Source organism: Varroa jacobsoni, unplaced genomic scaffold (assembly GCF_002532875.2).
Source record: "Varroa jacobsoni isolate VJ856 unplaced genomic scaffold, vjacob_1.0 scaffold_918, whole genome shotgun sequence".
Classification (NCBI taxonomy): domain Eukaryota; kingdom Metazoa; phylum Arthropoda; class Arachnida; order Mesostigmata; family Varroidae; genus Varroa; species Varroa jacobsoni.
In genome coordinates, this window is record NW_019213820.1 from 74,759 (window position 1) to 102,520 (window position 27,762).

Genomic DNA, 27,762 nt, shown 5'->3' on the forward strand with positions numbered 1-27,762 from the left:
TGTCAGACCGCGCATGGCAACGACTGTGATACCCGCCTACCAACTACTTTAATGAGTTATTCTTTTGCATCCATAATTTTTTTGAAATCTTTCGCTGTAAACCACCACCTTTTTTGATTACTGGCAGTTAAAATAAATAATCCTTCATTTGACTCAAGAAGGCGTTTCCGTATCTGACTGACGAGCTTTTCAACATCAAACCTGGTTTAACAAGAAAGAATAAATCAATTAGTTAAGAGGTGGGAGAATGTTATAGAGGTTGACACCGAATGTATAAATCGATTCGCTGCTAGAATTCGTGTGAGATACTGGGGTTTTTGTTAAGTAAAGAAATAGCTCTTAGGTGTGTTATAATTAAACATAAAATGTGAGGCTAAATTCTTTGAAAAATATTTCTTAATGCTATGAAGAAAAATCCTTTATCAGCAGCAAAAAAATCCTCATACAGTTGAAGAATTTCATCTCACATTTTTTAGTACAAGGAGATACACAAATTATTAATACTAAAATGTAAATTTAACTTACAGGATACTTGTTTGCGCCATATTACTATTACTATATTCTCATTATTGTAGAGTACAAATGACTGTGATAGGAATATAAAAAATAAAAAAAAGTTCTTTGACAGTTGAAAAATCTTAATTTCACGCCAATAAGTGGTTGCAATTTAAATATGCAGGACATTTGTTTATATGTTGATTCCATTTCTATATTCCGGCCATAGTAATGTATGAGCATACTAGAGGACATGTTGAAAATTCATTATCCATCTTATCTAATTAATCAACAATTTTAATATTATATGTTCCGAATATGTCGCATATATGCTTGTGTATCTCTATGGCCAAAGATTTCCGTTCTTTTTAAATTCTATGCTAAAGGTTTACGAATCTTGCGCAGTCGTATATTGCGCGTCCGTCGTAAAATTCTTTGGATACAATTTCTCGTTGAACATGTCGTAGGTAATGTAGTAAACTGCGTGATTCCTTATTTCAACGGAGTATAAGGAATTTACACAGGTACCTATAGCCTATTGTATCAACCATATGAGAAGGCCTAATACCATCTCATACGACAGGCGTTAGGCGTCACCCTGACGGTCATCTGAAATCTAAGCCTATTGCTTTTCCCATATATCCAGTCAAATATAAACATTAAGAGAAAATTTTAATGTTTAAAGAAAGGCGAGAAGAGCACCAGCGTATAGACGACAGACTTTTGCACTCTGCTTTCTAATCCGGGATTCTAGTGTCACTACTCTGTGCTATTTTTGTTTTTTTTTGTTTCGCATACTAAATATTTCAACATTATTCTGACCAACAATAAATGGAAGTGAATCATCAAACAATACTGGAATACGAAATATGCCGACGTTGGTCCACCAACAGTGGAGTCAAATCCTTGAAACTGTGTCCAATGTAAACAATAGACGACAACTTTGAACTTAGATCTCTTGCAAGACCCCGAGAAATGATAGGCTGACAATGGCTATGCCAGAAAAATCGCATGTTTGTAAGTCAAGTATTACTTTAAAATTCTGGAACATACACATGCAAAACATTTCTTGAACTACATCTCAGAATTCCTTACAGCATATAATGCGGACATTGGGTTTGAAAGGTATTGGCCGAGAATGCTTCATGGCTTACTAAAGCATAATCCAGATCGATGAAGAATTCTGTAAAGTTGCTTTGAATAAATAAAGGCAAAATGATAACAGGCTTAATGCGTTAAGATGAAGGTAATTTCAAGTCCTTATAGGCTGCAAATCGACGCATCTATGACCAGTATACATTAGGAAGTAGAGAAAAGTAAAGGTTAGGAAAGCAGCCGAATGAGTTTGGGGTTGATGCCTGAGTTGTCCTTCCATACACGTGATCGGCTTTGTCTTTTTTATACCAGTCTTACAGAAGATCTGTAGCTGTGCATGCTACGCAATATCATCCTGTCCTGATCAAAAGAACTACATAAGAGCAACGTCTTTTTCTTTCCACAAGATGGTACGGCGCTACGCTAGCCATGCGTGCTCCAGAGGCATAGTAGTGGATTTGCGAAGAGTTGCCAAACAGATAGATAAGTTCGCGTGGTCTAGTAAAGTCGCCACTATGATCACCGTACCTCACCCTTGGAGGGTCATTGAAGATTATATCTTCAAGCGAAAACCATCAATCGTGAAATGGTGAAAACTCAAGAAATTAATTACCGCGAAGAACTCTACGCAACCGTTTTCTTTCATGTGTGAAGCAAGTTGTCGACATTTGCTACTAGGAGGTCACTAATTCAAACATTTGCGACATCAAATTTAAATTGAATTATTTTGATGTTGGTCAATGAAACCATATGAATAAGCATATTAGTTATTGCTCTAGCTATTGCATTATAGACATAATGCTGTGGTAACATAAGAAAGTATTGTTGTGTTGAGCAGTTAAATCCGTTCGTCATTGTGATAATTTGTACACCTTCTGCTCTAACAGACGTCAAATTATATATCTTCAACTGTAAAGAGGCTTTTTTGTGAGATTTCATTATCATTAATTTAGATTTTTACGTTTTGCAGCCTGATCTACTTGCCAGCTATCATCTCAGTGAATCAGTATTTCTCACATAAGCGTGCCACAGCAACTGGGGTTGCTGTCTGCGGATCGGGATTGGGAGCGTTTGTGTTTGCACCATTGGTTCAATATCTACTGGAGATCTTTGCATGGCGTGGGGCGTTGCTCATCCTTGCTGGTAAGTGATATATTGCAGTGTATGCTACAATATCTCTTTCTATTTCTAAATCTGAGAATGTGATTCCATTTTATTTGTAAACTTTTGTACGATAAATGCTGGGTTTGGTTAGATTTTTTTGCTTTACCTTATAATATATGATGAAATATTGTTTTTCTAAAAATATTTATCGAATGCTGTGTCGCCTGTTATTCTCAGTTGCCTTAATCTTATGTTCTACCAAATCTATACTGCCATCACTGCAGGAAGCACTGTCTGTGCTTTCGATATATATGTACCTCTATGCATTTCGTATTAAATAAAAAAAAGAACAAGTATTTTTTTTGAATAAATTTTTTTGAAAATCGAACCAAATGATAATCTGACATTATGTGATGCTGTATGTATCAATTCCATTCATTCTTAGATCACAAACACCTTCAGCTGATCTATTTGTTCACACCATTTGATAACAGTGGTCATTTTACTACCTGAGAGGAGCTCATACCAGGTTTCTCCTTTTCAATTAGAGTCATAAGATAACTTCTCAACGATGAGAGAGAGATAACACTTATACTTGCTGAAAAGTATTTTCGTAACTTTCAATTTCTTTTACTAACTTTTCGAAGAACCTGTTTGACTTTCGATCTAACTCATATGCAAACAAGGTCGATATTGTGTAAAGGTCTGTCACATGTTATTACGCGCTGCTCCTATACCGAACAAATAACTTTTAAGCTGTGTTCCGTACCTGTCAAAAGCTCAAACAGGCGGGAAGTTTTATCAATTGTCCGCGTATTTTTTTCAGTATGATAAAAATATTATCTGTTGAAAGCTTTACTTCCGTTTGTTCATTGGTTAAGGAGCTTGTATGTAAAATAATCATAGTTCTATAGCATTTAAAGTAGGTTACTCTGGAATCAAAAATTCACACCATCCGTGTCCATCCAACAAAAATAATCCGAACTATTATATTAACGGGTTTTTTGTTTTTTTTGAGTTTTTACAGTGAAAGTATACTTCAATTTGAGACAGGGTTACTTTCGCTCTAAATTTTAAAGAACAGAAAATAAAAAATGTCAATTAAATTCGGAAAAATACAGACATTTATTGACGCAACCTTAAACGTGCTTCATTTTTTGAGTGTCGAAAAACCACAGGAATAAAAAATAATGCTGATTTAATGCGTTATTTAATTGAAAAAAGTAAACGAACTGGTTCCCTTTAAATTTTTTCCCAAAACAATAATTTCTTTTAACTTTAAAAAAAAACGGTAAGTTTTACATAGTGGAACTGTGAGGGGCCCTGCTCTACACTGTCGCGGATTTTGATTCCTGGGAAGTCAATTCCATTTCGGGACCGACTTTCCTAGGATATGCAGGAAGTTTGGTTTTTGGTATCTTTGGGACGAACGTGACCAGAGATAGGATAAAGTTTCAACGTGAAAATCATTTTCTGTCAGAAGGTGCAAGTATTCGTGCCCATATACCAATGACGATAGACCTCACTAAGTTGCACCTGCGCGGACTGTCCAACATTAGGCTTCACTGCGACAATGTAGACAAGCTTCTGCAATGCATCTGCAAAGTTTTCCCTGCACTGGGCGTGGTGAATGCCGATACTTGAACGCAGTATGTTGTTGGAATTCTACAGTCCACAGTACAGCCTTTCCGTCCCCGCCTACTGCGTAAACGTGGGTCGTGGTTCAACTATACTTACAGCCGTGTTCGGAAAGCCTATGGCCTACCTTCAGGCTTATGGCCGAGGTACAACGAAACTTTTACTTTTTATCCCCAGTTTTTAACACGATCTGTCGTAAAATATATGCATCACAAAGCCAACAGTACCCGCGTCGACTGGAGATCAATTTAGTCGCCGCTAATGTACCGCAATGCTCATGTGCTTGACTTCTTTCCCGATTAGCTCCTAGGCCCTTGTAAATCACTTTTCAAGGATGTTTGCGCCAGGGGATACGATACTGCGCGCGATACTTTTATCCGGAGCAGTATAAAAAGAGGAAATCTCCGTACAACACGATGTCATTCAACATGACCTCACAGTGTGGGAGCTAATAAAGTCATCGGTTTAGATAGGGTCTGCAACAAATATCTCGAATGCGCTAACCTTTTGGCACTGTATTGGAGTGCATTGTTTAATAAACGTTCCCGTACTGGTATACTCTAAGCCTTCTGACTAAATGCTACCCTGTTAGTGATTTCTAACCAAAAGAGCGTCCTAAACACGCCGTTATCATGGTGGGTAACAGCGAAGGAAAGTGTTTATTATAAGCTGTTTTCCGGTTTGCTGACTAAAAGACAGAGCAGCTACGTAGAAAGCGTACGCGCCATCACAATGGACGAACATAGCTTCTGGAAAGAACGTTCCACAGAAACGGCGTGTAGGATTCTGATGACCGATGTTGTAAAAGCTCTAGCCACGCCACGCACTCTGTTATACACGGTGTTCATACATACGTTGTACATGTATTTTGAGGTAGTAACAAAACTTAGGAACAAGGTTATGTTTATGCTGGCCGAAATAAAAGCTCATATGAGTGCGCATAATCTTTTCGCTGCGATTCTACAGGAAAACAGAATGATAATCGACGACGGAGTGGCCAAACTCCCGCTCTTCATAAAAATAAGTGGCATGGCTCACGGGACAACCTAAGTCCACTTTTATTCTCTACCCTTTTTAACGGGCTTCCTATGAAATAAGAGCGCCTAGTTGAAGTTATCTTATACTCAAGTGACTTAGCGTATATGCGGGCCGAACGGGTGCCAAGCACAGCAAACTTTAGGCCGATTCCACGCGGCCGTCACCGATTTGAGACTGATTGTAAATCTGATTCAGATGGAAACGATGAAGTTTAGAACGGTAAGTAAAACAGGGGCCACTGACACCTTGTACCTCGCCAGGTTGCCCCTTGTTTATGTAGACCGGTGTTCGTACTTGAGACTGCTTTTTTCCGCGAACGGCAGAGTTTTACTGTGCACGTCAGCGAAAGATGCAGCTAGGCAGTGTTGACCACATGGGCGATCAAATCGTCATCGCTTGTCCCTCGCAACCGCTTTCAGCTTGGCCTACCCCAAAGTAGTCCCGCTCTCAACGTATAGTATACGTTTCATTTAAAAGAATGTTACAGTAGACAACGTCGAATAAATAAATTGCGTCAAAGTCTCACTCCTCAAACACTGGAATGACGCATAGTAAACCCGAAATGGCCTCATATATTTTCTACTCGACTTACGACTACTGTCCGAGAACTTGCGTCGTCGCTTTAAACCCCCAGCAACGGAAGCTTTCAAAACGAACCTTATTACCTGTGTAGATTATTTGGGATTTCTTTGTTTCGAGTGCGATGAGCAACAAAGAGTGGGAGAAACGAACCAGCTAAACTGGGATGTCATCACTCGTTTTACCGTGCATGCATTCTACCACAGAATCTATAGGAAACCAAATTTTCGCTAACCTTACGACATATATAGGTGTTCCTGAAGGAAGGGAAATTGTTATAGATACCATCCCGCTCATTGTCTCCTGATCTCAACCTTAAAATACCTTGAAAATTTCTCAAGTTAGTCTTACAAGCTCAACAACACCCGTATAACCTGTATGACGCAAAGTGTTTTAAACGGCCCTATGCACTTTCTCTAATATTGGGATACTGGACTGTACTTATGAAATTCCTGAGCACTACTAGCCAACGTAAATAAATAAAATTCGACTGACTTCACTTAGCTTCCGATTCTAAGCTCTCTCTTTCACATCAAACTTTGGCACTAAAGTTGTCTAACAGTGTTTCAAGAATTTCCAGCCAACATAGCAGGAACCTCAACACGGGTAGTCTGGAAGGACCGGAGAAAGGGATTACTATATTCTAATCTCCCCTGCTTACAGTTATATGAGCAGTTGTACGATAAAGTTGTACAGCGTTTGTTTTTTTAGTAATATAAGCAATACTTTAGTATAAAGTAAATAATTTTCCCATAAGATTTGCGTATCTGTACCAATACTCTGAATCTTTTTAGTGGAAACCACTTTCATGCCAGTTGATGAAGAATACATCAGAAATCCATCATCTGTTGGCTAGCTGTTAGAATTGACACAAAAACATATCGGTTTTTCTTAAAAAAATAACTTGCGATCGACTTTGTGCTACGGAAGACCCTTAGAAAGGCAACCAAAAACTCAGCACTACTACAGCAGCTGAAGACTAAAAGCATTTTTGAGGTCCCCTCAGGACTCAGCGTGGCGGAATCAAGGCGGAAGACTACGCTCAGCAGCTTATCACAATTCTTTAATCATTCGTACAGCCGGGCGCATCCAAATAAGTTAGGTTACTGTTGTATATCCCAAACAAAACCTTAAAACAATTTTGCCGAAAGTACAATTTGCAGCACACACTTTTGTAATCTCTCTCAAAACGGTATATCGTAAAACGTATGCATTTCACCAAAAGGGGTGGTGAATGGATGATGAACACACCAGAACTTGTCCATGCGCTCTATAAAGTGCATGATCTTTTTGATCGTCAATTTAGACAAGGTGTTTGTTACATTTGATATGGTACGTTGCATGATGGTATGCCAACAACGGCTGTGAGCTCTGAGGGGACGGTGATGGAATTACCTGTGCGGCAAATTCTATAGTCCCTCAAGATCCTACAGGCCAGCGAAGCAACCGGTCTGGACAAGCTTCTCAATAGGTACCTCAAGACGTCTCTCACCCTAACCTCTTGATAGACGATGCTCTGAAATAGATGTCTACATAGCGGTGCCCTGTTTCTTCGGTGAAGATGTGCAACTCCGCTAGCGTCCTCTAAGGAGAAAAACGAACCAATTGCAACGTTCGTTCAGGACACTAACCGAAACTTTGGCATAGTTTGTACTAGTCGGTTATTACTATGTTAAAATCGGTAGACTTAAAATCGTTTTAGAAAATTGTCACAACCAATGAGCGGACGCGACGATTCGGTAATATGTTATGATATTTTGTTACTTTGTACAGGGGAACGTGGTGCTGTATGGATCATACTTTGCTCAACGCTATCGTTCAAAACAACTGGTGCCACAGGAAAAAAATTACTAATCTTTCCGTCTAAGATTTTTCTATTAAGCGACCTAAATGGGGCACTACAATTCATTCGTTTTCAAGAAAATCAACTGAAGACACCTGTGCCATTAGCCCTACAAGGTGAGGTCATACGGGATAGCACTGAAGTTACATGGTTCTTCAATTATGCGAAGTCGTCAATCATTTAACGAAACAAAAAGAAACAATGCTTTTCCTTCTAAATTATGGCTAATAAAGACGATGCTTTATAAATATCTATTGTCGGGTTAGGCAGGTTAAAAATTATGGTTTATCTATTCTAAGATTACATGAAGATCCGCTATGCACTGTGAAACCGGGTTTATGTGCTCAAACTAGCGCATCTATAGGTTATATTTGGTTCGAGAAGTGAGGAGAAACAGCAACAAGGTGCACACCGTTCTTCAAAGCCAGCTTAATTGTGCTGAAACCCGTATAACAATGATGATTAACTAGCTATACTGATAACTATATGCGTGATTCTAATCCATGGTGAACTCCGATCGTAATAATCCACAGTGTGGTCCATATGTACACATATTTTTCTGGCCTAACGATGCGTTATGGTAATGGAATCGTCAAACTTCCTTTAAGAAGCAACCACATACAACAGATTGTTGACATCAATAATATATAGTATAACAAGTGTGAAAATACGATACCTTAGTTCAACTTGACGTAGATAGTATTCCTACTAATCTGAGTACTATTCTAAAGCCACCTACTTTCATTTTTCTGCAAAATTCGTATCGCCGCCATTCGGTTTTACAGATGCTCGAAATGCAGTAGCCCGTATAGACCCAGTCGTCCTGACTCTACTGTGATAGAAAAATTACCTTTTTATTTTGCTTCTTTATCGTTCAACAAAAGTTTGATGGAACGCAATAAAAAATAAGTGTTCTCTATATAGTCGCACCTTTTGAAATTTGCCTTAAGGAAGAAATCCGCCACTAGCAAGGACGAAAAATGTAAATCGCACTTTATAAATATTTATTATATACATTTATATTTCTGGCGTTAAACTTATTGTGCGTTTATTCGAGACAGCGAGTTGAGTGGTTCCACAAATTTTCAAGGAATTTGGTGGAATGCCAAATGAGCTGGCCCTAAATAAACAAAATCTGATAATCACTTTTGACATTCGACATTAAGGGTGTTTGTTATTAGGAAATTCGTCTTAGAGATAAACTAAAGATTGTGTTCGTTTGACAGCTAAGTGTACATAAGCTACGTCGTAAACATGACATGGTAGCTGCGAGCGTTTTTAAAGATACGGTAGTTTGAGCTTGTGAAGGATACGGTTGTGAGCTTGCATGAAAAGTTTAATAGGACCAACCTCTAAAGGAAAGACTCCTTACTGTTATTAGTTCATGGACCATTATTAATAATTATTTTGTATTTTAAGAAAATATGGTATCATTTTATATATATGACCGATTGTTTACGGGTTTGCTCGAGAAGTCTTCAAAAGTAGCTTTGACAGACAAGTAGATATGTTTTATCAACCAACATTGTGTCTTATTCAATTACATCTTTTGTATTATTTGGCATAATTTAAAAATATTATTACAATCGTAAAGAAGATTCTGCCAAATGGAACACCTCTTCTACGTTAGCAATTTACGGCGATTCGCACTCGCGTTGTTCGGTGTAGAATATTCTCACTACCGGAGCGTTGGTAAATGGCAGTGTCTTCTTAAGGTACTTAAAAGAACTCATGCACTCCATTACACAATTTCCGAACTAAGGAGCACGGAAGTGCATATTTACCTTAAGTCGACAGTAACTAATATGACCTTTTAGATCTGTTGTCTGTGAAAAAACGAAAATGATTTATTCAGAATAGCAGAATAGAATATATGACTGAAACATTGTTCATGACTTTTTGAAGATGAACACGTAACCACAAAACGAGTCGTTGTGGACTTAGTTTTTCCTTGCCAACAAGTCCGAATAGATCTGCTTCATTTTAGTTATGTAATAAATAACAAGGACAATGACAAGTTGTTTGTTTGAACTTAATGGTTAAGAATTATCTATGTGGGTTCGACGCAACTAATCCGAAGTGAAAGAGGTCGAAAAGTACGGGCGTTTGAGGAAGAGCTGGAGGTGGCCACCGGGCCAGGTTGCGTCGTGGACCAGTAAACATTTGCAAGGAAAAATCTAGTTGTGTTTTATTAAAGGGCGAAAACCTTTTTACCCGAATGAGTGCAGTTTATTGTGTTTACGTGTTCTTCCGGATCACTGCCCACAAATCAGTTTCGTCAGTTGTTGTTTACCTGGCAAGGAACGATATTCAAGTAAATATCTTGCTGTAAAGACAGAAACACACACAACTTAGTTGTTGATAATGATCAGCTTTTCGCGAAAATCGCGAAGCAGAGAGCGAAATTCAGCATATCTCTTACTCAGTACTTTATTATGGATACACTATTGCAACATATCAACGCGCTCAGGTCATGGTGGGAGAGAGCTAACCTGAGAATCTATAGGAAAGCCGAGCAGGATAAAGCCTAACGGATTCTCCATTAAATTTGGTAGTGAAAGTAGATGAGTGCTTTACCCATGAAAATATGAACGCCTGCCAAAAAGCGAATGGAATTGTTATTGGTCACCTTTCAGTAGAAAGTATCATTGGATGGCGAAAGTGTCAGTTGACCTTCACAAAAACCGAATATGGGTATCACTGGATGGTAACTCATGTTTCTCGAATACTCACTTTTTCTCTCTGCCGCACTTCAGCTAATCGCAATCCAGAAACTCAGTTACTGTCTGTTTCTGTGAGCTTTAATAGTGAGTTACTAGTGAGCTTGCTTTTCGATGAGTTTCATTTCGCTTCGCTACAGAGAGCAAAAGGCCTTTTAGTAAAAATTAAGCCTGGTTTTATCGAGGGTGCGTCGCATCTCTTCTATTTTTTTTTAGAGCTTAGAAGATCGATAATTTTCGTTAACAGTTCACATGACGTAATCGTGAATGCTCCAAACTAGGTAGACTGTACGCGAGAAGTTTTAGGCTCTGTGGGAAAGGACTTCTGGACACTGCTGATATGCGAGATATGTGAGGTATGCACTTTTGGATAACCGTAAATTTGTCAGGAAAAACATGATCTGTAGGGGCAGAGGATACTGCGCCTAAAAGCTGTAGATAACTGCAAGCGAATCTGTCATGCGGTAGAGCACAGGACATAAACCGCTTTAAAAACGTCTCTCTCCGAAAACTGTTTGCAATTAATAATCCCCGCGATTTCTCTTATATCTAATGGTGTCATTCTTGCTTTATGGAACCTCAGCTATTAGTAAGCCAATATTCGTGACGGGCCTTTGCCCAAAAAGTATTGAAGTGTTGTCGGGTTAGCATTCGATTTTTTGTATAATATCTGTAACAACAAAAAAGCAAATAGAGACTTATAAATGCGTTCCATGGTTTGGTGTCTTTCTTTGGGTAGACATTTCTCAGAACATACTAAAAACCTTTGTGCTCGTACGTAATCTTCTAATTTGAAGACAGTTGTAAGGTTTACAAAAGACACCTAGCAACCAGCATTCAATCAAAATTGTGTTCCAAACATCAGCTAAACTCTGCCTAAAAACGAAACCAACTTAATCTGCTTTTTTTTAATCCAAACAAATATTTTGAAATACTTTGTACATTTTCTAGGATAAAAGAAATTGCGAATTACAAATAGTTTGCCACGACGATCAATCCCTTAAGTGCAAATGTGGCAGTCGAGTCTGATCCAGTAAATATCATAATAGTACTCTGGATGATATTCATGACGTGCGCTACTTAATTTTTAAATTAACTTTCTTTTTGATTTCTCGAATAGCAAGCTAATCAGTTTCACTTGATAGCCCTAGCCGTCGCAATAATACTTGCTTATCTGTGTGTGCTATGTTACATTCTAGTTCCACAAACTCTATTATCCATCATTCCACTTTATACTTATACAATCTATTGGGGCTTCTTTTGGTCAGCAACTGGTCTCCAGCAACCCTGAATACTTGTTTCGAATAAATAAGCAGCACTAGTTCAGTACTGGCTTTTAACAGCTATACCCGCATTTACTGATTTTAATACAGCTTCAAAGCTGAGTTCTGCAGTTTTCTCATAAAAAAAGGTAATTTACTGTTAGGAGCTTCCATAATTATCAAAAAGACTCTGAGTCATACTTGCCTTCAGTATATCAAAGAACCTAATTTACTTTGGGTCTGCCGATTAGAAAGTTTATTTATAATACCTTAATGACGTATAGAAATAAATATCCCATTTTAAACTTGCTTTAGGCTGAATGAGATAACCATCATAGAGATGATCTTCAAACGGCTGCGAAGGTTGAGGAGAAGCTGAGAGGAGACGACTACTGTATAATACAATTATTCCTCGGACATGAAATTCGAAAGATTAATCTACAGTACAATGATTGAACTAGCACAACCGAAAGCTCTTTACGCAATACTTGGTAAAGATACAAAGGCACGGAGTATCTGCAACAGATAGCGTTGATTCAATTTTTTTATTTACAATAATACACTGCAGAGCAACGTAGTGATCTGCTTATTATACACTCAAGCCCAGACAGCAACTGCAAATTAGATTATATGTATGTATGTCTACAAAGCCGTTACTGGCCTTACACACGCACAGGTTTAACTTTTCTTTAGTGCCATAAAGAAATTTCTCAAGAAAAGCACACTCAAAATGACCCGCCAAAAAAAACACAAGCAATTAAAGTATTTGTTGCTACTTTCATAGAACATGCTAAACATTATAATTTAATCGTATTAAAAAAAGGAGAAAATTCATTGAACAGCGCGTTTGATTCCTCGACTAGACGGAAGATCTCTCAACAAATAAGGACTCGTAAGACATGGAATGATATTCTTACAATAGCACAGCGATTTGAAGTCTAAGTGTAACAAAATGCAATTGGACAAAGCAAAAAAGTACTTATTTAAAAAAAATCATGTAGTAAAAGGCGTGTAGATTGAAGAAGATCCAACCTCAAAAGAGATTAATACGATGACAAAATCGATATATGTGAGGATTCCTTTTTTACGAGGATTTAGGCGTCTTAAACCTTTACATCTAGCGTATTCAAAAATAGAGGTTGATCGGAAAGCTAGAATGTAAACATACTTTTTCTGCTATAATGCAGATAAAGTCACTAAGTACTATAATTCAAAATGAATATTATACTTGGGGAAACCGCCACGAACCGAATGAAATGAATAATTTTCACCCAGTGGTATGCATAAAATGCTAAATCTATCACTACAAGAAATGTATATATTTTTTTTAATCAAAAATGATAAAATGCCTAGAAAATTTAGATAGATCGTACCTGGAATCGCTAAGTCACAACGTGCGTTTTAATGACATTTAGCCTTGCAACACCGAAAAACCATATTTTATTAAACTTAGGAAAACTTTATATGCATTTAGTTATAAAACTGATTGGGCAATGCAGAAATGAGTGAACACAGAGCTATTAAAACATATGTCAAGTGCCTGGTCTTATCCGATTTTCTGCAAAGAAAAGCCCGATAAAACTGCCTTTACATGGATTTTGAAGCAGGATTTCTCCAACAAGTGCTTAGATTCCGGATTACAGACATATTTGAGAAATTAGATGTAAAATACAGTTATATTCTATTCTATCGTTATGGTAGATTTATTAATACTGCTCGATCATCCTATGACGGGAGTTCTAGGAATATAGTTATATAAGTTACTGCTTGTGATTATGATGATGACGTTTCTAAAGGTTCATTACTATAGAATCTCGGTTATTTAAGATAAGTATTTAACATGAATATTTTATACAATATTTCTTGTGACCCAGAGTGTCCTAAAGATATTTGTTAAAAGCGATAGAAATAGAAAAGGATTTTTAAGGGCCTTAAAAGGAATATAATTCACTAAAGTTTTTTAAGGTTGCGGTGGTTCTACATTTTCTAGGTTAAATATAAATAAATGAAGATGATACATATAATAAATATAAATAAATAAAATATAAATAAAAATAAATGAAGAATAGATGCGGTTGTTTAATGTTACCTTGGCGATTTTATGTAGATACGTCTAGAAATTCCCATAGCCCGTTATCATTTGCAACAGAAGAAAGTCTACCTCTCTTCGAAATCGATTACTCATTTTGATATCGGTGAAAGCACATAAGTGAGAACCTGACTTTTCAGCAAGATTGGTAACTCACTATGCTTTCTAGGCGATCTTTCTTTCAAATTTCTTCGAGCCACGAAAGCCATGTTTTTAAATGTTACTCTCTCGTGAGCACTCAGATCGTCTAAAACTTTCCGACCAGAACTAGAACCACTAGTTTGTAAGCCATTCCGTAGGACTTGAATCTTTCGACTAATACACTGATAGACAAAAAAGGCTGTAGCTTTCGCCGCTTTTGGAGTCCGCACAATATCTGTCGTTTTGCCGCTCTTCCGGAAACCGATCTTCTTACACGTGTAGCCGCTTAGTGGCCGTTGCTGCTACTATATACAGGAATTTCTTGAAGATTTAGAGCACCCTCTGTATTCCAATCAAATCATCCAATTCAGAGGCTCTTTATGGCTTGATTTTTTTGACACCTAGGAACCTCTTCAGCTGTGACTGCCTATATCCAGTCTTTCGGTTACATTGCCGTCTATAGCTCTTCATAATACGCGCAAGAATAAATCCTCTATATTAAAAGTAACTTACTCAGCGTGTTTATCCTCTTCTAGTTAGACGGATGTACTCTTTTTCTTGCTCCGGACTATTCTATATGTTTTACTTGAATTTGTTTTTAGCTGTTTAAGAAAGTCTTTCTAGTATTTCCTCATGCTACTAGCAATCACCAGTACTAGAGCGCGTTGCCATTGCTAATAACACAGAACTAAGTTAGGTATTGTTTCTATGTAATTTCTAGTGTTCCTGATGGCTCTCGTTCCCTAACTTTGTGCAAAGTCCTGGCATTTCAGGATCTTAATAGTAATCCTAGAATAACCAACAGGCAGACAGTCCCGTTCGCAGGGTTTGGTCATGATTTATTAAAACTCAGCAGGACCGTCAGATTTTCGTTCTAATCATGACGCTTATGAACTCTTCCGCATCTCGGGCCTGATGTTAAAAAAAGTTTAGCAAAAGGTGAGCAGTGACTCAAGTGTTACCCTTATTTGTAAGTGTTTGTCATTCGTTAGTCGGCTCTGATTGCAGATTACAATCTGCAATCATTGTACATGTGATTCCTACATGTCGCGATGGAAGGTCGGCTTTCCTGTTCTCAACCGTCAGATTGTCTTCTTTTATCCAGTGTAGCATTAAATGGTTTCTTGTACTTTCAGAAATAGAATTCAAGCGACTCTTGAGCGCTTATATTTTGAGCAGGTTCGTCAGGGCTATCTCCATCGTTTGATTGCGCATACTTATCTGAGGATGTTTCCATACCTCAAAATATGGTAAAAATTATCCCGCTGGACACGCTCTACCTGGGTAGTCAGCCGGTCTTTCTAAAAGCTTTTAAAAAATCGGCCAAGTTATAGAATGGTTTATGCAATTGCCCTCCACGTATTCGTAGCAGTGGATGGTGGCTCCTGGATGGTTTTCAAAATGTGGTCTAATGGTCCTCACTTGAAACAGAGCCACCATTGACCTTCCCGTTTTTGCATTGTTTAGCCAAGTGGTCGAGCCTCTAGCGTCTGAGGTATGCGTGCGAGCCTTTAGGTCTGCAGTTCGAGTTGCCAGTATGGAACAAAAACCCGTGGCTATCTGAAGCTGGGAGGCTAGAAATTGCCAGCTAATCTACTCGTCGGTTAAAGGGTTTTTTTGTAGAAAAAATTATGAAATCTGATGGATGCAGTTTAGCACGTAACATAGTCCCGGCTTTACTCGCACACAAGAAGAGGTCCGCATCTCGCAAAACCACTATTACAATAGGCTCCGACACACTGCTGACAGGTCGGCTATGTGTTAAGAATCTTAAACACTACAGCTGCAAAAATAAACCCACCATACGACTTGGTCTTACACTTTGATGGCAAAATCGTAGTCCATTTTTCCTGACAAAATTAATTTTCACGCTGATTTCTTCTGACTTCGGGCACACGATAACAGTACGGAAAGCATCCTAATAGTCAATACCTCTTTAATGCTGACCCTGGTGGTGTTTTTGAGCACTACTCTGTAATGCCACTAATGTTTGGCACTCCCGAAAGGAGCTGTTCCGCCAAGAATGCCTTAGCCCTTTCTTTTCAGATAAGAGTGAAAAGAAAAAGTGTAAAAGAATAAAACAGACTCGCGCTGTATCCCTGTAACCTGTAACCTGTATCCAAAACACAGCTTGTCAGCTCTGATCGGTCGCCTCCAACGCACACACCGCTCGGCCAAGCACACTGGAACTCCAACAAGCCACGCAGAATCATGTACAAAGTTACCGGATTGGCCATGTGTAATATTTGAGTATCTAGACCAGTAGTGGCAGATTAATAGTTGCCATTATACAATAGTGTGATATGTTATTCGTATTAATAGAAAAAAATACGCCATTCAGACTTTAATTTAATCATCGTAATGCAAACGGGTTCACGATACACTTGTATAATTTTGTTTCTCTAAGTCTCTGTTGACATTGTGATGTACTTTGGTACCATCAAGGAAGGATAAAGATGTTACTTTTTTTTCTAATTTGGGTCAGCCCGACTATTGTAGAGAGGGCTATGGGAATCGGGGAGAGCGGCTTGCTGATAGCGTAACCACAGGAATGACTGTGATTTAATTTTAGATAGCCCCGTCTTCTGTAATCCAACTTTTCTTTTTTGCTAGGGGGTGTGTTAAGAGTTAACAAAACTATTGTTTTGTTTAATGGGAGATTTTTAAATAAATTATTCTGGTAGGCGACTTAAACGGATAACCTACTAATAAACGTAAAAACCGGCAGCCGCTTTATTGTGTCAAAGAATTTAGTTATGCAACGGTATGGCCTAAAGGCAAAATCGACGGCCTTCATAAAGTGTTTAGGCTTAATATTAAACGGCGCATAAGATAGTTATGATTTTGTCCGTAAGTTGTGGCACTAAGTACTAAAAAAGCCGAAAAGAAAAAAACTTTTTATTTGAACCCTTGCAAAGACATACAGATTACCGAACTATTCCCAGACCTTTTATTCGGAATGGTACGCCTTTCAATGGAACACCAGAACGCAAAACTACTTTTAAATTATTTTTTTGTCATGGCTTAGCCGTAGTCCAGAATTCTTCCAAAAAGGACTTTGCCTTGCCTATGTATGGATCACTCTAATAATTTGTATTTTTTTTATTATTTCAATTCAATTTTGGCTTTTTCCACCGATGGTTGCCCCATATGATTGCCACTTCGTCGCTAACGTTTTTGAGTCATATACGTTTGACTCTATAAGACGTATTTAATTACGCTCCTAACCACTCAAAAAGTTTTCAACTTACATCTATTATGGTTACACAAGAAGGTCCCCTTATTCGAAGTAGCACCAGTTGATGCTGCTATCCTGTTTTTAGCAACACATTATCAAAATTGCCCCCTTTCAATTATAGACATTGTCAATATGCAATCGTGACGTCATGGCTGTTTCCACTTGCTGGTACCATCTGACTTTTTCTGTGCCCGAATCATGCATACTTTTCCACGAAGAGTTCACTATGATGATTAGTTGTTGATGAAAAATTAAACTATGCTAAAAATTATTTATAGTTTGTCTTCGAAAAGTGGAAAAATGTCTGTAAAAATTTTTTTAGCATATAAAGTCCCTATTAATCAGGGCTTTATTAGTGAGAGCTAATTAGGAGTATGAAGCAGTTGAAGGTCAAAGGTACATAGAATGCTCCCTTTTAAGCGTTTGACTACGAGCTATACAACACCTTTTTTCGCCACCCTGCATTATAGATTTTGGGAAGCGAATAAGCATATACATACAATATACAAACCCGAATAAACCGTTATGAATGTTTCTCTGAACCTCACTACTGGGTATTCAGTATTGTGTTTTCATAGTTAGTTTGAGTTCAAACTAGTATCGGCATTCTAAAAATACTTTTCATTCTGCTTCGTGCACTTTTCATTCTAATGTTTCGTATTTTTGTTTCCTTTGTTGTGAATATTTGTCACAGGTTTGGTGCTTAACTGCTGTATTTTTGGTGCCTTAATGCGCCCACTTCAAATGTGGACTACAACAACCGAAAAACCGTTGATGCAACGTATATGGGAGGAGAAAACTGGACTTCTAAGACAGGTGAGTTTACTCGCTCCCGTACGCATGCTAGCAAACTCAACTAATTTATTATTATTTATTGTACTCATAAATATGATTATGATGATGAATATAGAAGTAACCATCATTGTCATTACTATTTAGTCAACTATTAGGCTGTTAAAAATCAGGTCGTTGAAATTAAGCAACGTTTAATTAATTGGGCTAGAATGACGATTTTTAATATATGTTAGAGGTATTCTCTTTTATTTTGTATGGAATTGCTCCGATGACCGTGCAGCTTCTTGGCAGCCAGTACCTACCACTCGCGTCTCCATGTATAATCCTTCAACCTATAACTTTTCGGAGAAAAGCGATAGTGAAATACGCTTTCCTGCCAGTTTCCCTTTTCAGGGAATGGAGAGCCCTGTAATGACATAAACAAATTAGATCAAGAGGATTAGCGGGTTAAAGCCAACCTGGATACATATCTTTATTCAATCCAGGGAGTAATTGAGGCATGGCAATAAGATCTAGCGTTGTCATCAAGTAACCAGACTGCGTGCTTCCTATTGGCGTACCAACGCTCCATAAGTCTCTTTAGAACTTGAAATAGCGAGCTCGCGAATGCAGCCCGCTACCTCAAGTTCGGCGAGCATTTTGTTGTAGGAAATGCCTTTGATATCTGTTGTAAATATTACTGCTACGTCAACTTACCCGACAATGCCACCAAAACCTATTTCTTCTCACGGCATTGTCTTTCTCTGGCCTAGACCTTTACCGGCCAGAGGTAGAAATTAAACTATGCCTCGTGTATGGCAACCTTAGCTCCAGGCGGGTCTCTTATAGATAAAGTTCCGCCAACTGCACGTAGAACACACCATGCGTATTTCTAACTGCCCTAAAACGAATTCACATAGGATCAACTTCTTACGCAGTTTTCACACTTCCAGTATTTGGATTATATTTCTATAACACGTTACATGTAAAATGTCAGTTTTGGCCGAGCACAAGGCCCTTGGCTTTACACTCTGCTTTTGCAAGAAGCCTTTTCGGTTGTCGCAATGCTTTTTTGTCTTTCGAGTCCTGGTATCTGGTCACTTCTTTACTCCTATTCAATACTCCAATCCTCGTTGTTTTTTTTTTACTATTTACATACTGTGTTTCCGTTTCAGACCTTTTTGCCTGATGTGTTGACCAACTTTCGATGAATTTCCGCATTGCTGTGGCCTTCCAGGAAGATAATTATAACTACACGTTGATTTTTGAGACTAAAAGATGTTCATCCTTCTAAACTCATGTCTCTTGGAGTATAATCGAGCGGTTTATTAATGGTTGCCAATCAAATTTCTGTTACGAGCACGTAGCTCAAAAGTTTTTCAATTTCGAGGTAATAGTGTAATGTTAATAAAAGGAAAATGTACATTATGAATATATACCCCATCATGTTCCCAATCCTGTTTGTAGGTTCTTATCTAAATTCGAAGGATATAGGACTTAATTTTATTGGGTAAAGGCTCCACAGAGCTAGAAGGATAGCCGAAGCTCTGTGTTAACCCTTGCTTCTTAAAAGAAAACATCACTGAATCACATGCACTATAAAAGCAGAGTTATCTCTCGTCATTGTAAACGACGAGAACAATCACAGGTATTCTGCCTTAAATCAGTTATAATCTCAATGCGCTATGCAAGATCTTTCGAGAAGTGTTCTGCCGTTTTACTGACAGAAAAGTTATCAAACTTGTTGTAGTTAAATATAAAATAACCAGCGAGTAGTCTTCTGTAGTAAATCAATCCCTTGAGATTTTTGAGATCAGCTTTTGTTTACAATTGCCTTACACTGGTCTATTAACATTAACTAATGGTGTAACATTATACATACACTATTCGCTATACAAATTTATCACATGCTACCAAGGAACGCTATGTGGGGGTTCTTATAGTTTGGGCTACATGCCTTTATTATAGACATGCGGTTCACGTTACTCACACGAAATGCTGCGTTGGCTTTTCTGCACCCTGAACGTAGAAAGAACGGTTAAATGCGACTCCGAGGTCTACATAATCCGTCAACACAAATATTACGTAACAATTTAGGGAATAGGTTATTGGATCTGCTGCTGTTTTGAATACACCGAAGAAAAAACATGTCAATCGTGGATTATTCATTCATAAAGCCAATAACCTTTTGCAATTTCGATTCGTAACTCTTATTCAAATCGTCAGCTTGCATTGTGTACGTGATTTTAAGTGGACGTAAGCACCGACCAAGATCTTGTGCAAATATTGCATACAGTAGTGGACTTTAATGTATACTTAGCATAAAATAGTTATAGAGAGTGATTTCGCAATTTCACAAAAATAGCAAACTTTCTGGCAGTGTAGTAGGTATTACACTACTATAAAATTCGTGGACCTGATCGTAGTGCACCAACTTTCTAACGCAGAGTTGTATGGTCCGCAGGATGACTCCCAAAAAAAATTGCAATAAATCACAAGCAAAGGTTAGCATTTTCAAGATAATCCTTATTCATGACAAACTTTAACGGGATAGGGCGGATATATCATAATCCATCAGTGAATATCTACATACGTCCACAGTTCCTAATAGTAATAATCGGAACAGGTCATTGTTATCGGAGGCGTTTGGGTACGGAATACAAATTATGTTGTATATTATAACATACTTCTCGTGGCAATTGGTTTATAATTTATTACGCATGTGTAATTATGAAAAAAACATACAATGGATAATAGACCTTCAAAAATTACGCACGAAACATTGCAGCCATAAACAGGAACTGACGTCAAAGAAATGCTCGCAACTACTCACCCGCCGTTGCTTTCTTGTGAGCTGAGTACTCCTTGTTGCAAAAATCTAATATTTTGTGATGGTAACTAAATCACGTACAAAATAATGGCTGATATGTCACAGTACACATCTTCTCAGGTATAATCGTATGGTTCACACGATCGAAAATATTTAAGTAATTAGAGTAATGGCACAAACGTACTTTGCGCTCAAGTGATAATTGTTAATTAAAAGATGATTTTCCTGTTATCTTGCGATTAAAATATAACTATTCATAAAACCAAGCGGTGCAATGCGCTCGTTGCACTGAATTATTAGCCAAAAGAGGCCATCGTGTACCCTAGCGTTGTGGTTCAGACGGCCGCTACTGCAGAAGCGAATGTGCAGTGTATAGGACATCGGCATTTTTTGTGAGTTTTTTTTAGAGTGAACTGTCAGATATTTGAACCGCGGCTAGTCTACCATACGCCAGCAGTAAAACAAGAAAAGTATTTAGCCCTGTTCAATGTAAATTAAGCTAAGTACGCATTAGTTGCTATATCACGCTATGACAATGCAATGGCAGCGGTAGGAATGCACAAAAGTTTACTGAAGCTATTATTTGAGCGGGTGAGTTCACGTTGCACCATTTACTCTTTGCGTGAATGGATATTGGAGTTTAAAAACATTCAGACAACAGAGAAAACTTAAGCTTTAGGCCCAATTATAAAATTATTTATGCACATACCTGGGACCAATCCAAAAAGCATGTAATCTGGATTTGTGGTAAAAAAAAGATCGACATACGAATTTGTAGAACATCATACGCCAGTCATATAGATTAATCAGTATTTTATTTGGGTTTTCGGATTACAAGAAAGTTTTTTATTTCATTTTTTACAGGATTCGATTGGACAAAGTCAGTTCTTTCTTGTTCAGCATCCGGATGGAACCGTCGAAAGGCGACTGAAGGCTGGTGTTAACACAGAGCCCGGTATGACAACCTTAGTGAGCTGAAAGATACAAAGTACTGTCACATTATATACACAGTATGATAAATACATTATTTAAAATAGGAAACTGTCTTGATGAACCGTATTGATTGATAACTGTCTTGGGCGCTAGGTGTTTTTCTTTAAGTCAAATACTGAATGTAGTGAAAGCGATGAGACAAATGGTTTGCATATGCTCAGTGTAACAGTATAAGCTTTAGTTCACGTGATAATTTAAAACAAATGATAGAAACATATAATAATTCGAGACCAATTACTACGCCGGCTGCTTCTAATTTCGGATGGTAGCCAAACATTTATAAACACCATTTGTTGAGAAACCATTTGAAGCTACGGCTACCTTTATTTAGGTACTATTTGTAATAATACTGAAAACACGGCGGATGCGGTTTGATAGCTTAATTGAATGAATATTATTTGGTCTGTAATGCGCGTTCCGCTCAGTACGCCTATTGAATCTAATCGTGCTTGTCTGATTACGTTCAAAGACCACATTACTTTCAACTTGTAAAATTTCACAAAAGCTTTCTTATATATACGAATGTGCATATATAGGGGATAATGGCTAGCTGGAACTAATTATTTGTTTCTGACAAGGAAGTCTGCCCTAAAATGAATTACGCAATTATTATGGATTAAATTGTTTGCAAATTATGAAATAAACACGCTTGTAGGTCCTAAATTTAGTACAGTTCGAATTGCTGGATTTGTTACCGGATAAATACTTCAAATAGAGTTTCCGTTGGATGACAGATGTTTTCACATTAAGTAACTTATGAGAAACATCGAATTCTACTTAATCCACGTATTCCGCAAAAAAAAAAGTCGCTTTTTCAGGCAGAATATTATTTGTTGTTCAGTTCGCTTCTTAGTCAATTCACTAGATTAGAATTGTCCAGATGACAATGTTGTATGTTGTACAACTTACTTTTTTTTGAGTCCTTCGGAGAACGCAGGCATCCTTTGAACTAGAATCTAGACAAAGAAAACCCTAAAAACCGTATGACTTCTAACTGATATATACTCATAAGCAAAGTGTTTCTTAGACAAATTCAATTTCCTGTTGCCTAAATTTCACAGTTCACATGCATGGAGCCCCAATATAATTATTACTCCTACTACAATTATTCTTCTAGTACTACTCCTAGTACTACAATTATTCTCCATAGTGCAGTGGGTGCTGATAGCAATTTTAGTGATCCTTTTTCACTAGTCTTTGCTCAGTTGACAAGACTTAAATACTTGGTGTAATTTCTGATGTCGGGCCAAAATACACTTCTTTGACATTTACATGATATCATTGTTATACCTGAATGAGCTTTGTGATGATCGGTTAGGATAAACATATTTGTAAGTTGCAGTCGTTACTTCCTTGTTCAATATACGTTAGCCCATTGTTTTCATAAGCTACACTGAATTTCGACCAGGATCTTAATATAACTTTTTTGATTTTTTTAGTTGATCACTTACTTCTGTAGAAACGAGAGGGCATCATTAATATGAAAATGAAAAATTTTGAGGATGTATTGCTTACACCCAAAACATAGTACGTTTAGTTATTTGCTGTGGTAATGTCTGTTAATAAAGCATGCTTTGAATCCTTAGAACAAATTATGCAGGCGTCTGAGAGGACGAAAATAATGTTGGTAAAAGGAACACACTGGCCTTCTACGTACTACCGAAATAGGCCTGTCTATATTTTCGCGAACACTAGTCTTTGTTGAGTATCTACGCAAATGTATTACTTTTTATTGAAGAAAAGATCAATAATATACGAAACACGATCAAGCTGCTGAAGCAAATACACACAAAACGGGACCAGCCTAGATTACGTAAGATATTAGACAACATAACAGCAAGTTATGGGATTGCGATTATTAATGGTGTTTGTCTAGAAGCGATGAACCTTAGATATACATGCTAGTTGAAGTGTAAAAGTGGCAAATATTGAGATTGGAAAAGTTTTTTTTTTAGCGAGCATGTAGAACATGTTTTAAACAGTATCGTTGTGTACATTAATCTCAAAAAGCATTATTTCGCCAGCTTCAACCACATATACAAATTCCAAAAAAAATTTTCGACAGGTCAATTCCGATATAGAAAAAGGTAGCTTGTAAGCGGTGATTACGTTAATCTGCTTTCAGAACACAGATATGAAATAAACGAAACAGGTTAAATGATACAGGTCCATTTTTGATGAGCTTCATCTTACAGCCAGTAACATCAAGACTGACTTTGCGGTGAACTAAGATCTTTAAGGAAAACAAAAGATTTCATTCGCCTCCTTAAAAGCATTCAAGAGAACCTAAAGGGTAGCTCTGCTATGTCGTATGAATGTACTGTGTGCACAAATTTTCCCTGTATGCGTGTAATATGTTTTGCATTAAAATTGAGCATCAGCAGGAGTGATATCCGTGCTTTCGACAATTTTTTGGTTAAAAACCTGTCATGAACAGCGGATAATTGTGTGTGTCGTTTTTGTGGCCAGCGACATCCAAGATACCATTAGATACCATTTTCAAACTCCCGGTGATACACTGGTTGTGACTTTGATCATGTTTCTACTATTGTTAATTATGTATGGTTCCATACGAATTTACAATTCAATAAAGACATTATTATGTTTATACGACTTTTTGAAGAAAAAGTTGAATGCGGATGCAGAAGCTGAAATTTTTTTTGGACCAAGGCTGAACCAGGCCTTAAATACAGGAAAAAGTTTGAATCTGTCGGAAACAGACTCGTGGCCGAAAAAGGGATCAAGTGATTCAACCAATCTGTCATTCCATTTAAAAAGTAATTAAACCTAATGTTCCAGCGATATAATCTGATTTGAATGAAGAAATTGGCCACAAAGATTATAGTCATCCTTTTTTAGGATGCGCGCACTTCTGTAGTGTCCGAAAACAGCTAACATAATGATTAACGAAGTCTTGTTACGACACATCGCGAGCTCGAACATAACTCTATCTTAAAGCAGAGAATTATAACTTGATGTGCTTGTTTATCCTTTTAGTAAAGTCTTTCAAATCAAAAGTCCAAGTTGTGTCCATATTTTTGACAGCGGTATAACGACGACTTCCGGTATGAGTTGAAAACTCTGTGATGGTGGGTGTCGCAATCCACAATTAAAGGTAATGATTTAAGGTTTTGCAGTCCGCCATATAATTGTTCAAGCCACTACTATGCGTTTATAATGTTAACTTCTTAATCTCGTAATATTATCGTTTTTTAAATACAACGATGTCAAAAGACACCTGCGGATGTACACGTCATTAAAGCAATATATATATATATATATATATATATATATATATATATATATAATCTAATGTACTATTAGAACAGTCTATTTGCCTGTTTGTGCGTCCGTATATGTATGTCTGACTCAAACAAGTCCTGTGATGCGATTGCATTGAACTAATTTTTTTTAGAGAGCTAGAGTTTCTTCTTGAAGTCAGCTTCGCTTGTTATAGTCGATTAAAAAAAATATTTTTTGCCGGAGTTTCTGTTCCCTATATATATATATATAAAACATAATGTTAACTTGGAGAAGTTGGTTATATTTTGCAATTCGCTCAACAGCCGCTAAAAATTTGTGAATGGTTTGTTGAAAAATTGTTTGAGTTTCATGCTCTAGAAGATGCGCACATTATAGGATTCAGGGAGAGTTCCATTTGCCATATTTTCTCTCTCTAGCAGTCAAACGGTGATTTTTTGTAAAAATGATTGGAAGTTGATGAATTATGAACCATCGTGGTATATAGTTATATCACATTGGTCAGTTGTATGAAAATAGCTTTAATTAAAAAGTTGTTCTTCTAAGTTCCCCAAATAGGCACAACACTGAGCTTCCAAATTTTTTGTTGTCTACTATCCTGGTAAAGTAATTCATGTTTGATAAAATACGAACCATGTTGACGAAATATGAATTAATTTCTTGATTGTATGGATACATTTTCTAAGGGGTAACGTATTCGACTCATAGAAAAAGATAATGATAGTTTAGTTACTTACCAAAGTGGTCCATGAAATATCAGTGAGCTTGACATATTCCATATTCATTGTTTGCATGAGTATTTTTTTTCGGGGCGATTAATTCAGGATTCAGGATCAATTCAAATAGAAAACGGTACGGGATGTCGAGATTACAGCAACGCTGTAATAAGAAAGCGGTAGTAACTGAAAAAGGGTTTTGACTAGATAAAACCCCAAAATGATAGCGCGCGAAAACCGTAAGTTAACTGTGTACGTAAAAGTGTAATAAATATCTAAGAAACGTTAAAATCAAGCTCAGTTATTTCTCCAAATAGCAGATTACGTGTAATACATTAACGGGGTAATTGCAACGGATTACTGGGATATTCATTGCAGCAGTGTAGCCCATGGGTTGCTGGGACATTCAGTTCTGCAAGGTACCAATCCAACCAGGGACATTAAAATATCTGCACCAACGTTGATTAGATCAATGAAATATAATCACTGTAGTAGCAGCCGTATAACAACATTAATATGAAAACGTTTCAGATTGGATACAGTGATGCAGGTCTACGATCGAATTTTACATTAGGCTAGATGTGACACTATACAAATTTATTCAAGTTAGAATAAAATTATGTATAGCAGTTAAAAAGTAATGGGTTGGCCAGGGTAGAATAATTGCAACAGTATAATTGTTGATATATTCGACATAAAATTTACGTTAGGCTAGGTTACCGGCATAAACAAATAAGATTATCAGAGAGGTACTGACATTATTATTGAGGTGAGAGTTTCGTATAATGGGCCAGATACTAGACAAAATGAAACCAAATGCAGAATTGCAGAAAAGCTATTAAAATATTTTAATGGTTGAACCAGACACGTTAGTGAATATTAACATTACTACAACAGAATAACGGAATTGAACGTTTTGCGGAATCTAACAAAAATTGCAAGAAGATCACTGTAAAGATATATATCTGCAATCAAGTTATAGTTCGTTAGGTTAAGCATAACCCGAGTTGAATATATTTTTATTAGGCCACGCTCATAAAATAACTACAAAAGAGTAATGCCTTAGGTGAAGCAAGGTAATTCGATAACTGCTGGTGCATACTTAGTTTACGTTAGGCTGAATTTTTATCAGTCGATCAAATAAGCTAAAGCGCGAGCACAGTTCGTGGATTTTGAGTTTAGTGTTAGGACTCGATAAAAAACCAGATACTGAAATAGATAGAACAGCAGCGTGGTCACAGGATCGTTAGGACATTTTAATGGGAGAACGAACGAACAGAGCAATTGCAACAGAGTAAAGGTTAGTAACAGATTAAGTTAATTAGAGAAACGGGTATCCTGCAACAGGTCAACGCAGTTATTACTGCAAAATCCCAGGCGAATTTAAATCTATATAAAGCAATTCAGTAAAATAAAATATTAACCTAGGTTTAACGCAAATCAAATCCATTGATATTGTGCCAGGAAACTGCTGCTATAGGGTAACAGGTTGATACATATGTAGCTAGACTAGGTGTGACATCAACAAATAAATTTCTTCAACAAATAAAAACAGCAAAACGAAATGTCGAAGCGCAAGGCAAAAATCGCGGATTCGTTTACTACATTGCAAAAAGTATGTGTCTAGTTCTCTGTTTGTTACCCAAACAACCCTCGTGAATGGTCGCTTCAAGCCGATATTCTTTGGATTTCTAGATTTTCAGCCTGGAATAAGCTGCGCATGTAGCGAATTAAATGAATCATCCTTTTAAGACGGAGGAAGATTTCTTCACCGGAAGAACTTTATATTAATTTGAGTAAGCTGCCCATTTTTTGTGATCTGCTTGACAACCGTTGATAAGTTGTAAGAGGTTTATATTAGAAAGTAAGGTTCATTAAAACTCTATATAAAAAGCACAACATTAGAATTTATGGGATTTTTTTGGATTCTTACTTATTTGGTTATG

At 37.2% G+C, this 27,762-nt stretch overlaps 1 protein-coding gene across 1 annotated transcript in view; it reads left to right on the top strand.

Moving 5' to 3' along the window:
* LOC111264957 (uncharacterized) overlaps positions 1 to 27,762 on the top strand; it is a 99,033-nt gene that overhangs the window by 35,073 nt on the left and 36,198 nt on the right. Inside the window, exons 5-7 of the mRNA XM_086970262.1 lie at positions 2,561 to 2,733; positions 17,937 to 18,058; positions 21,711 to 21,801. Coding sequence (XP_086826388.1) covers positions 2,561 to 2,733; positions 17,937 to 18,058; positions 21,711 to 21,801 — 386 coding nt within the window. The remainder of the gene's footprint in view (positions 1 to 2,560; positions 2,734 to 17,936; positions 18,059 to 21,710; positions 21,802 to 27,762) is intronic.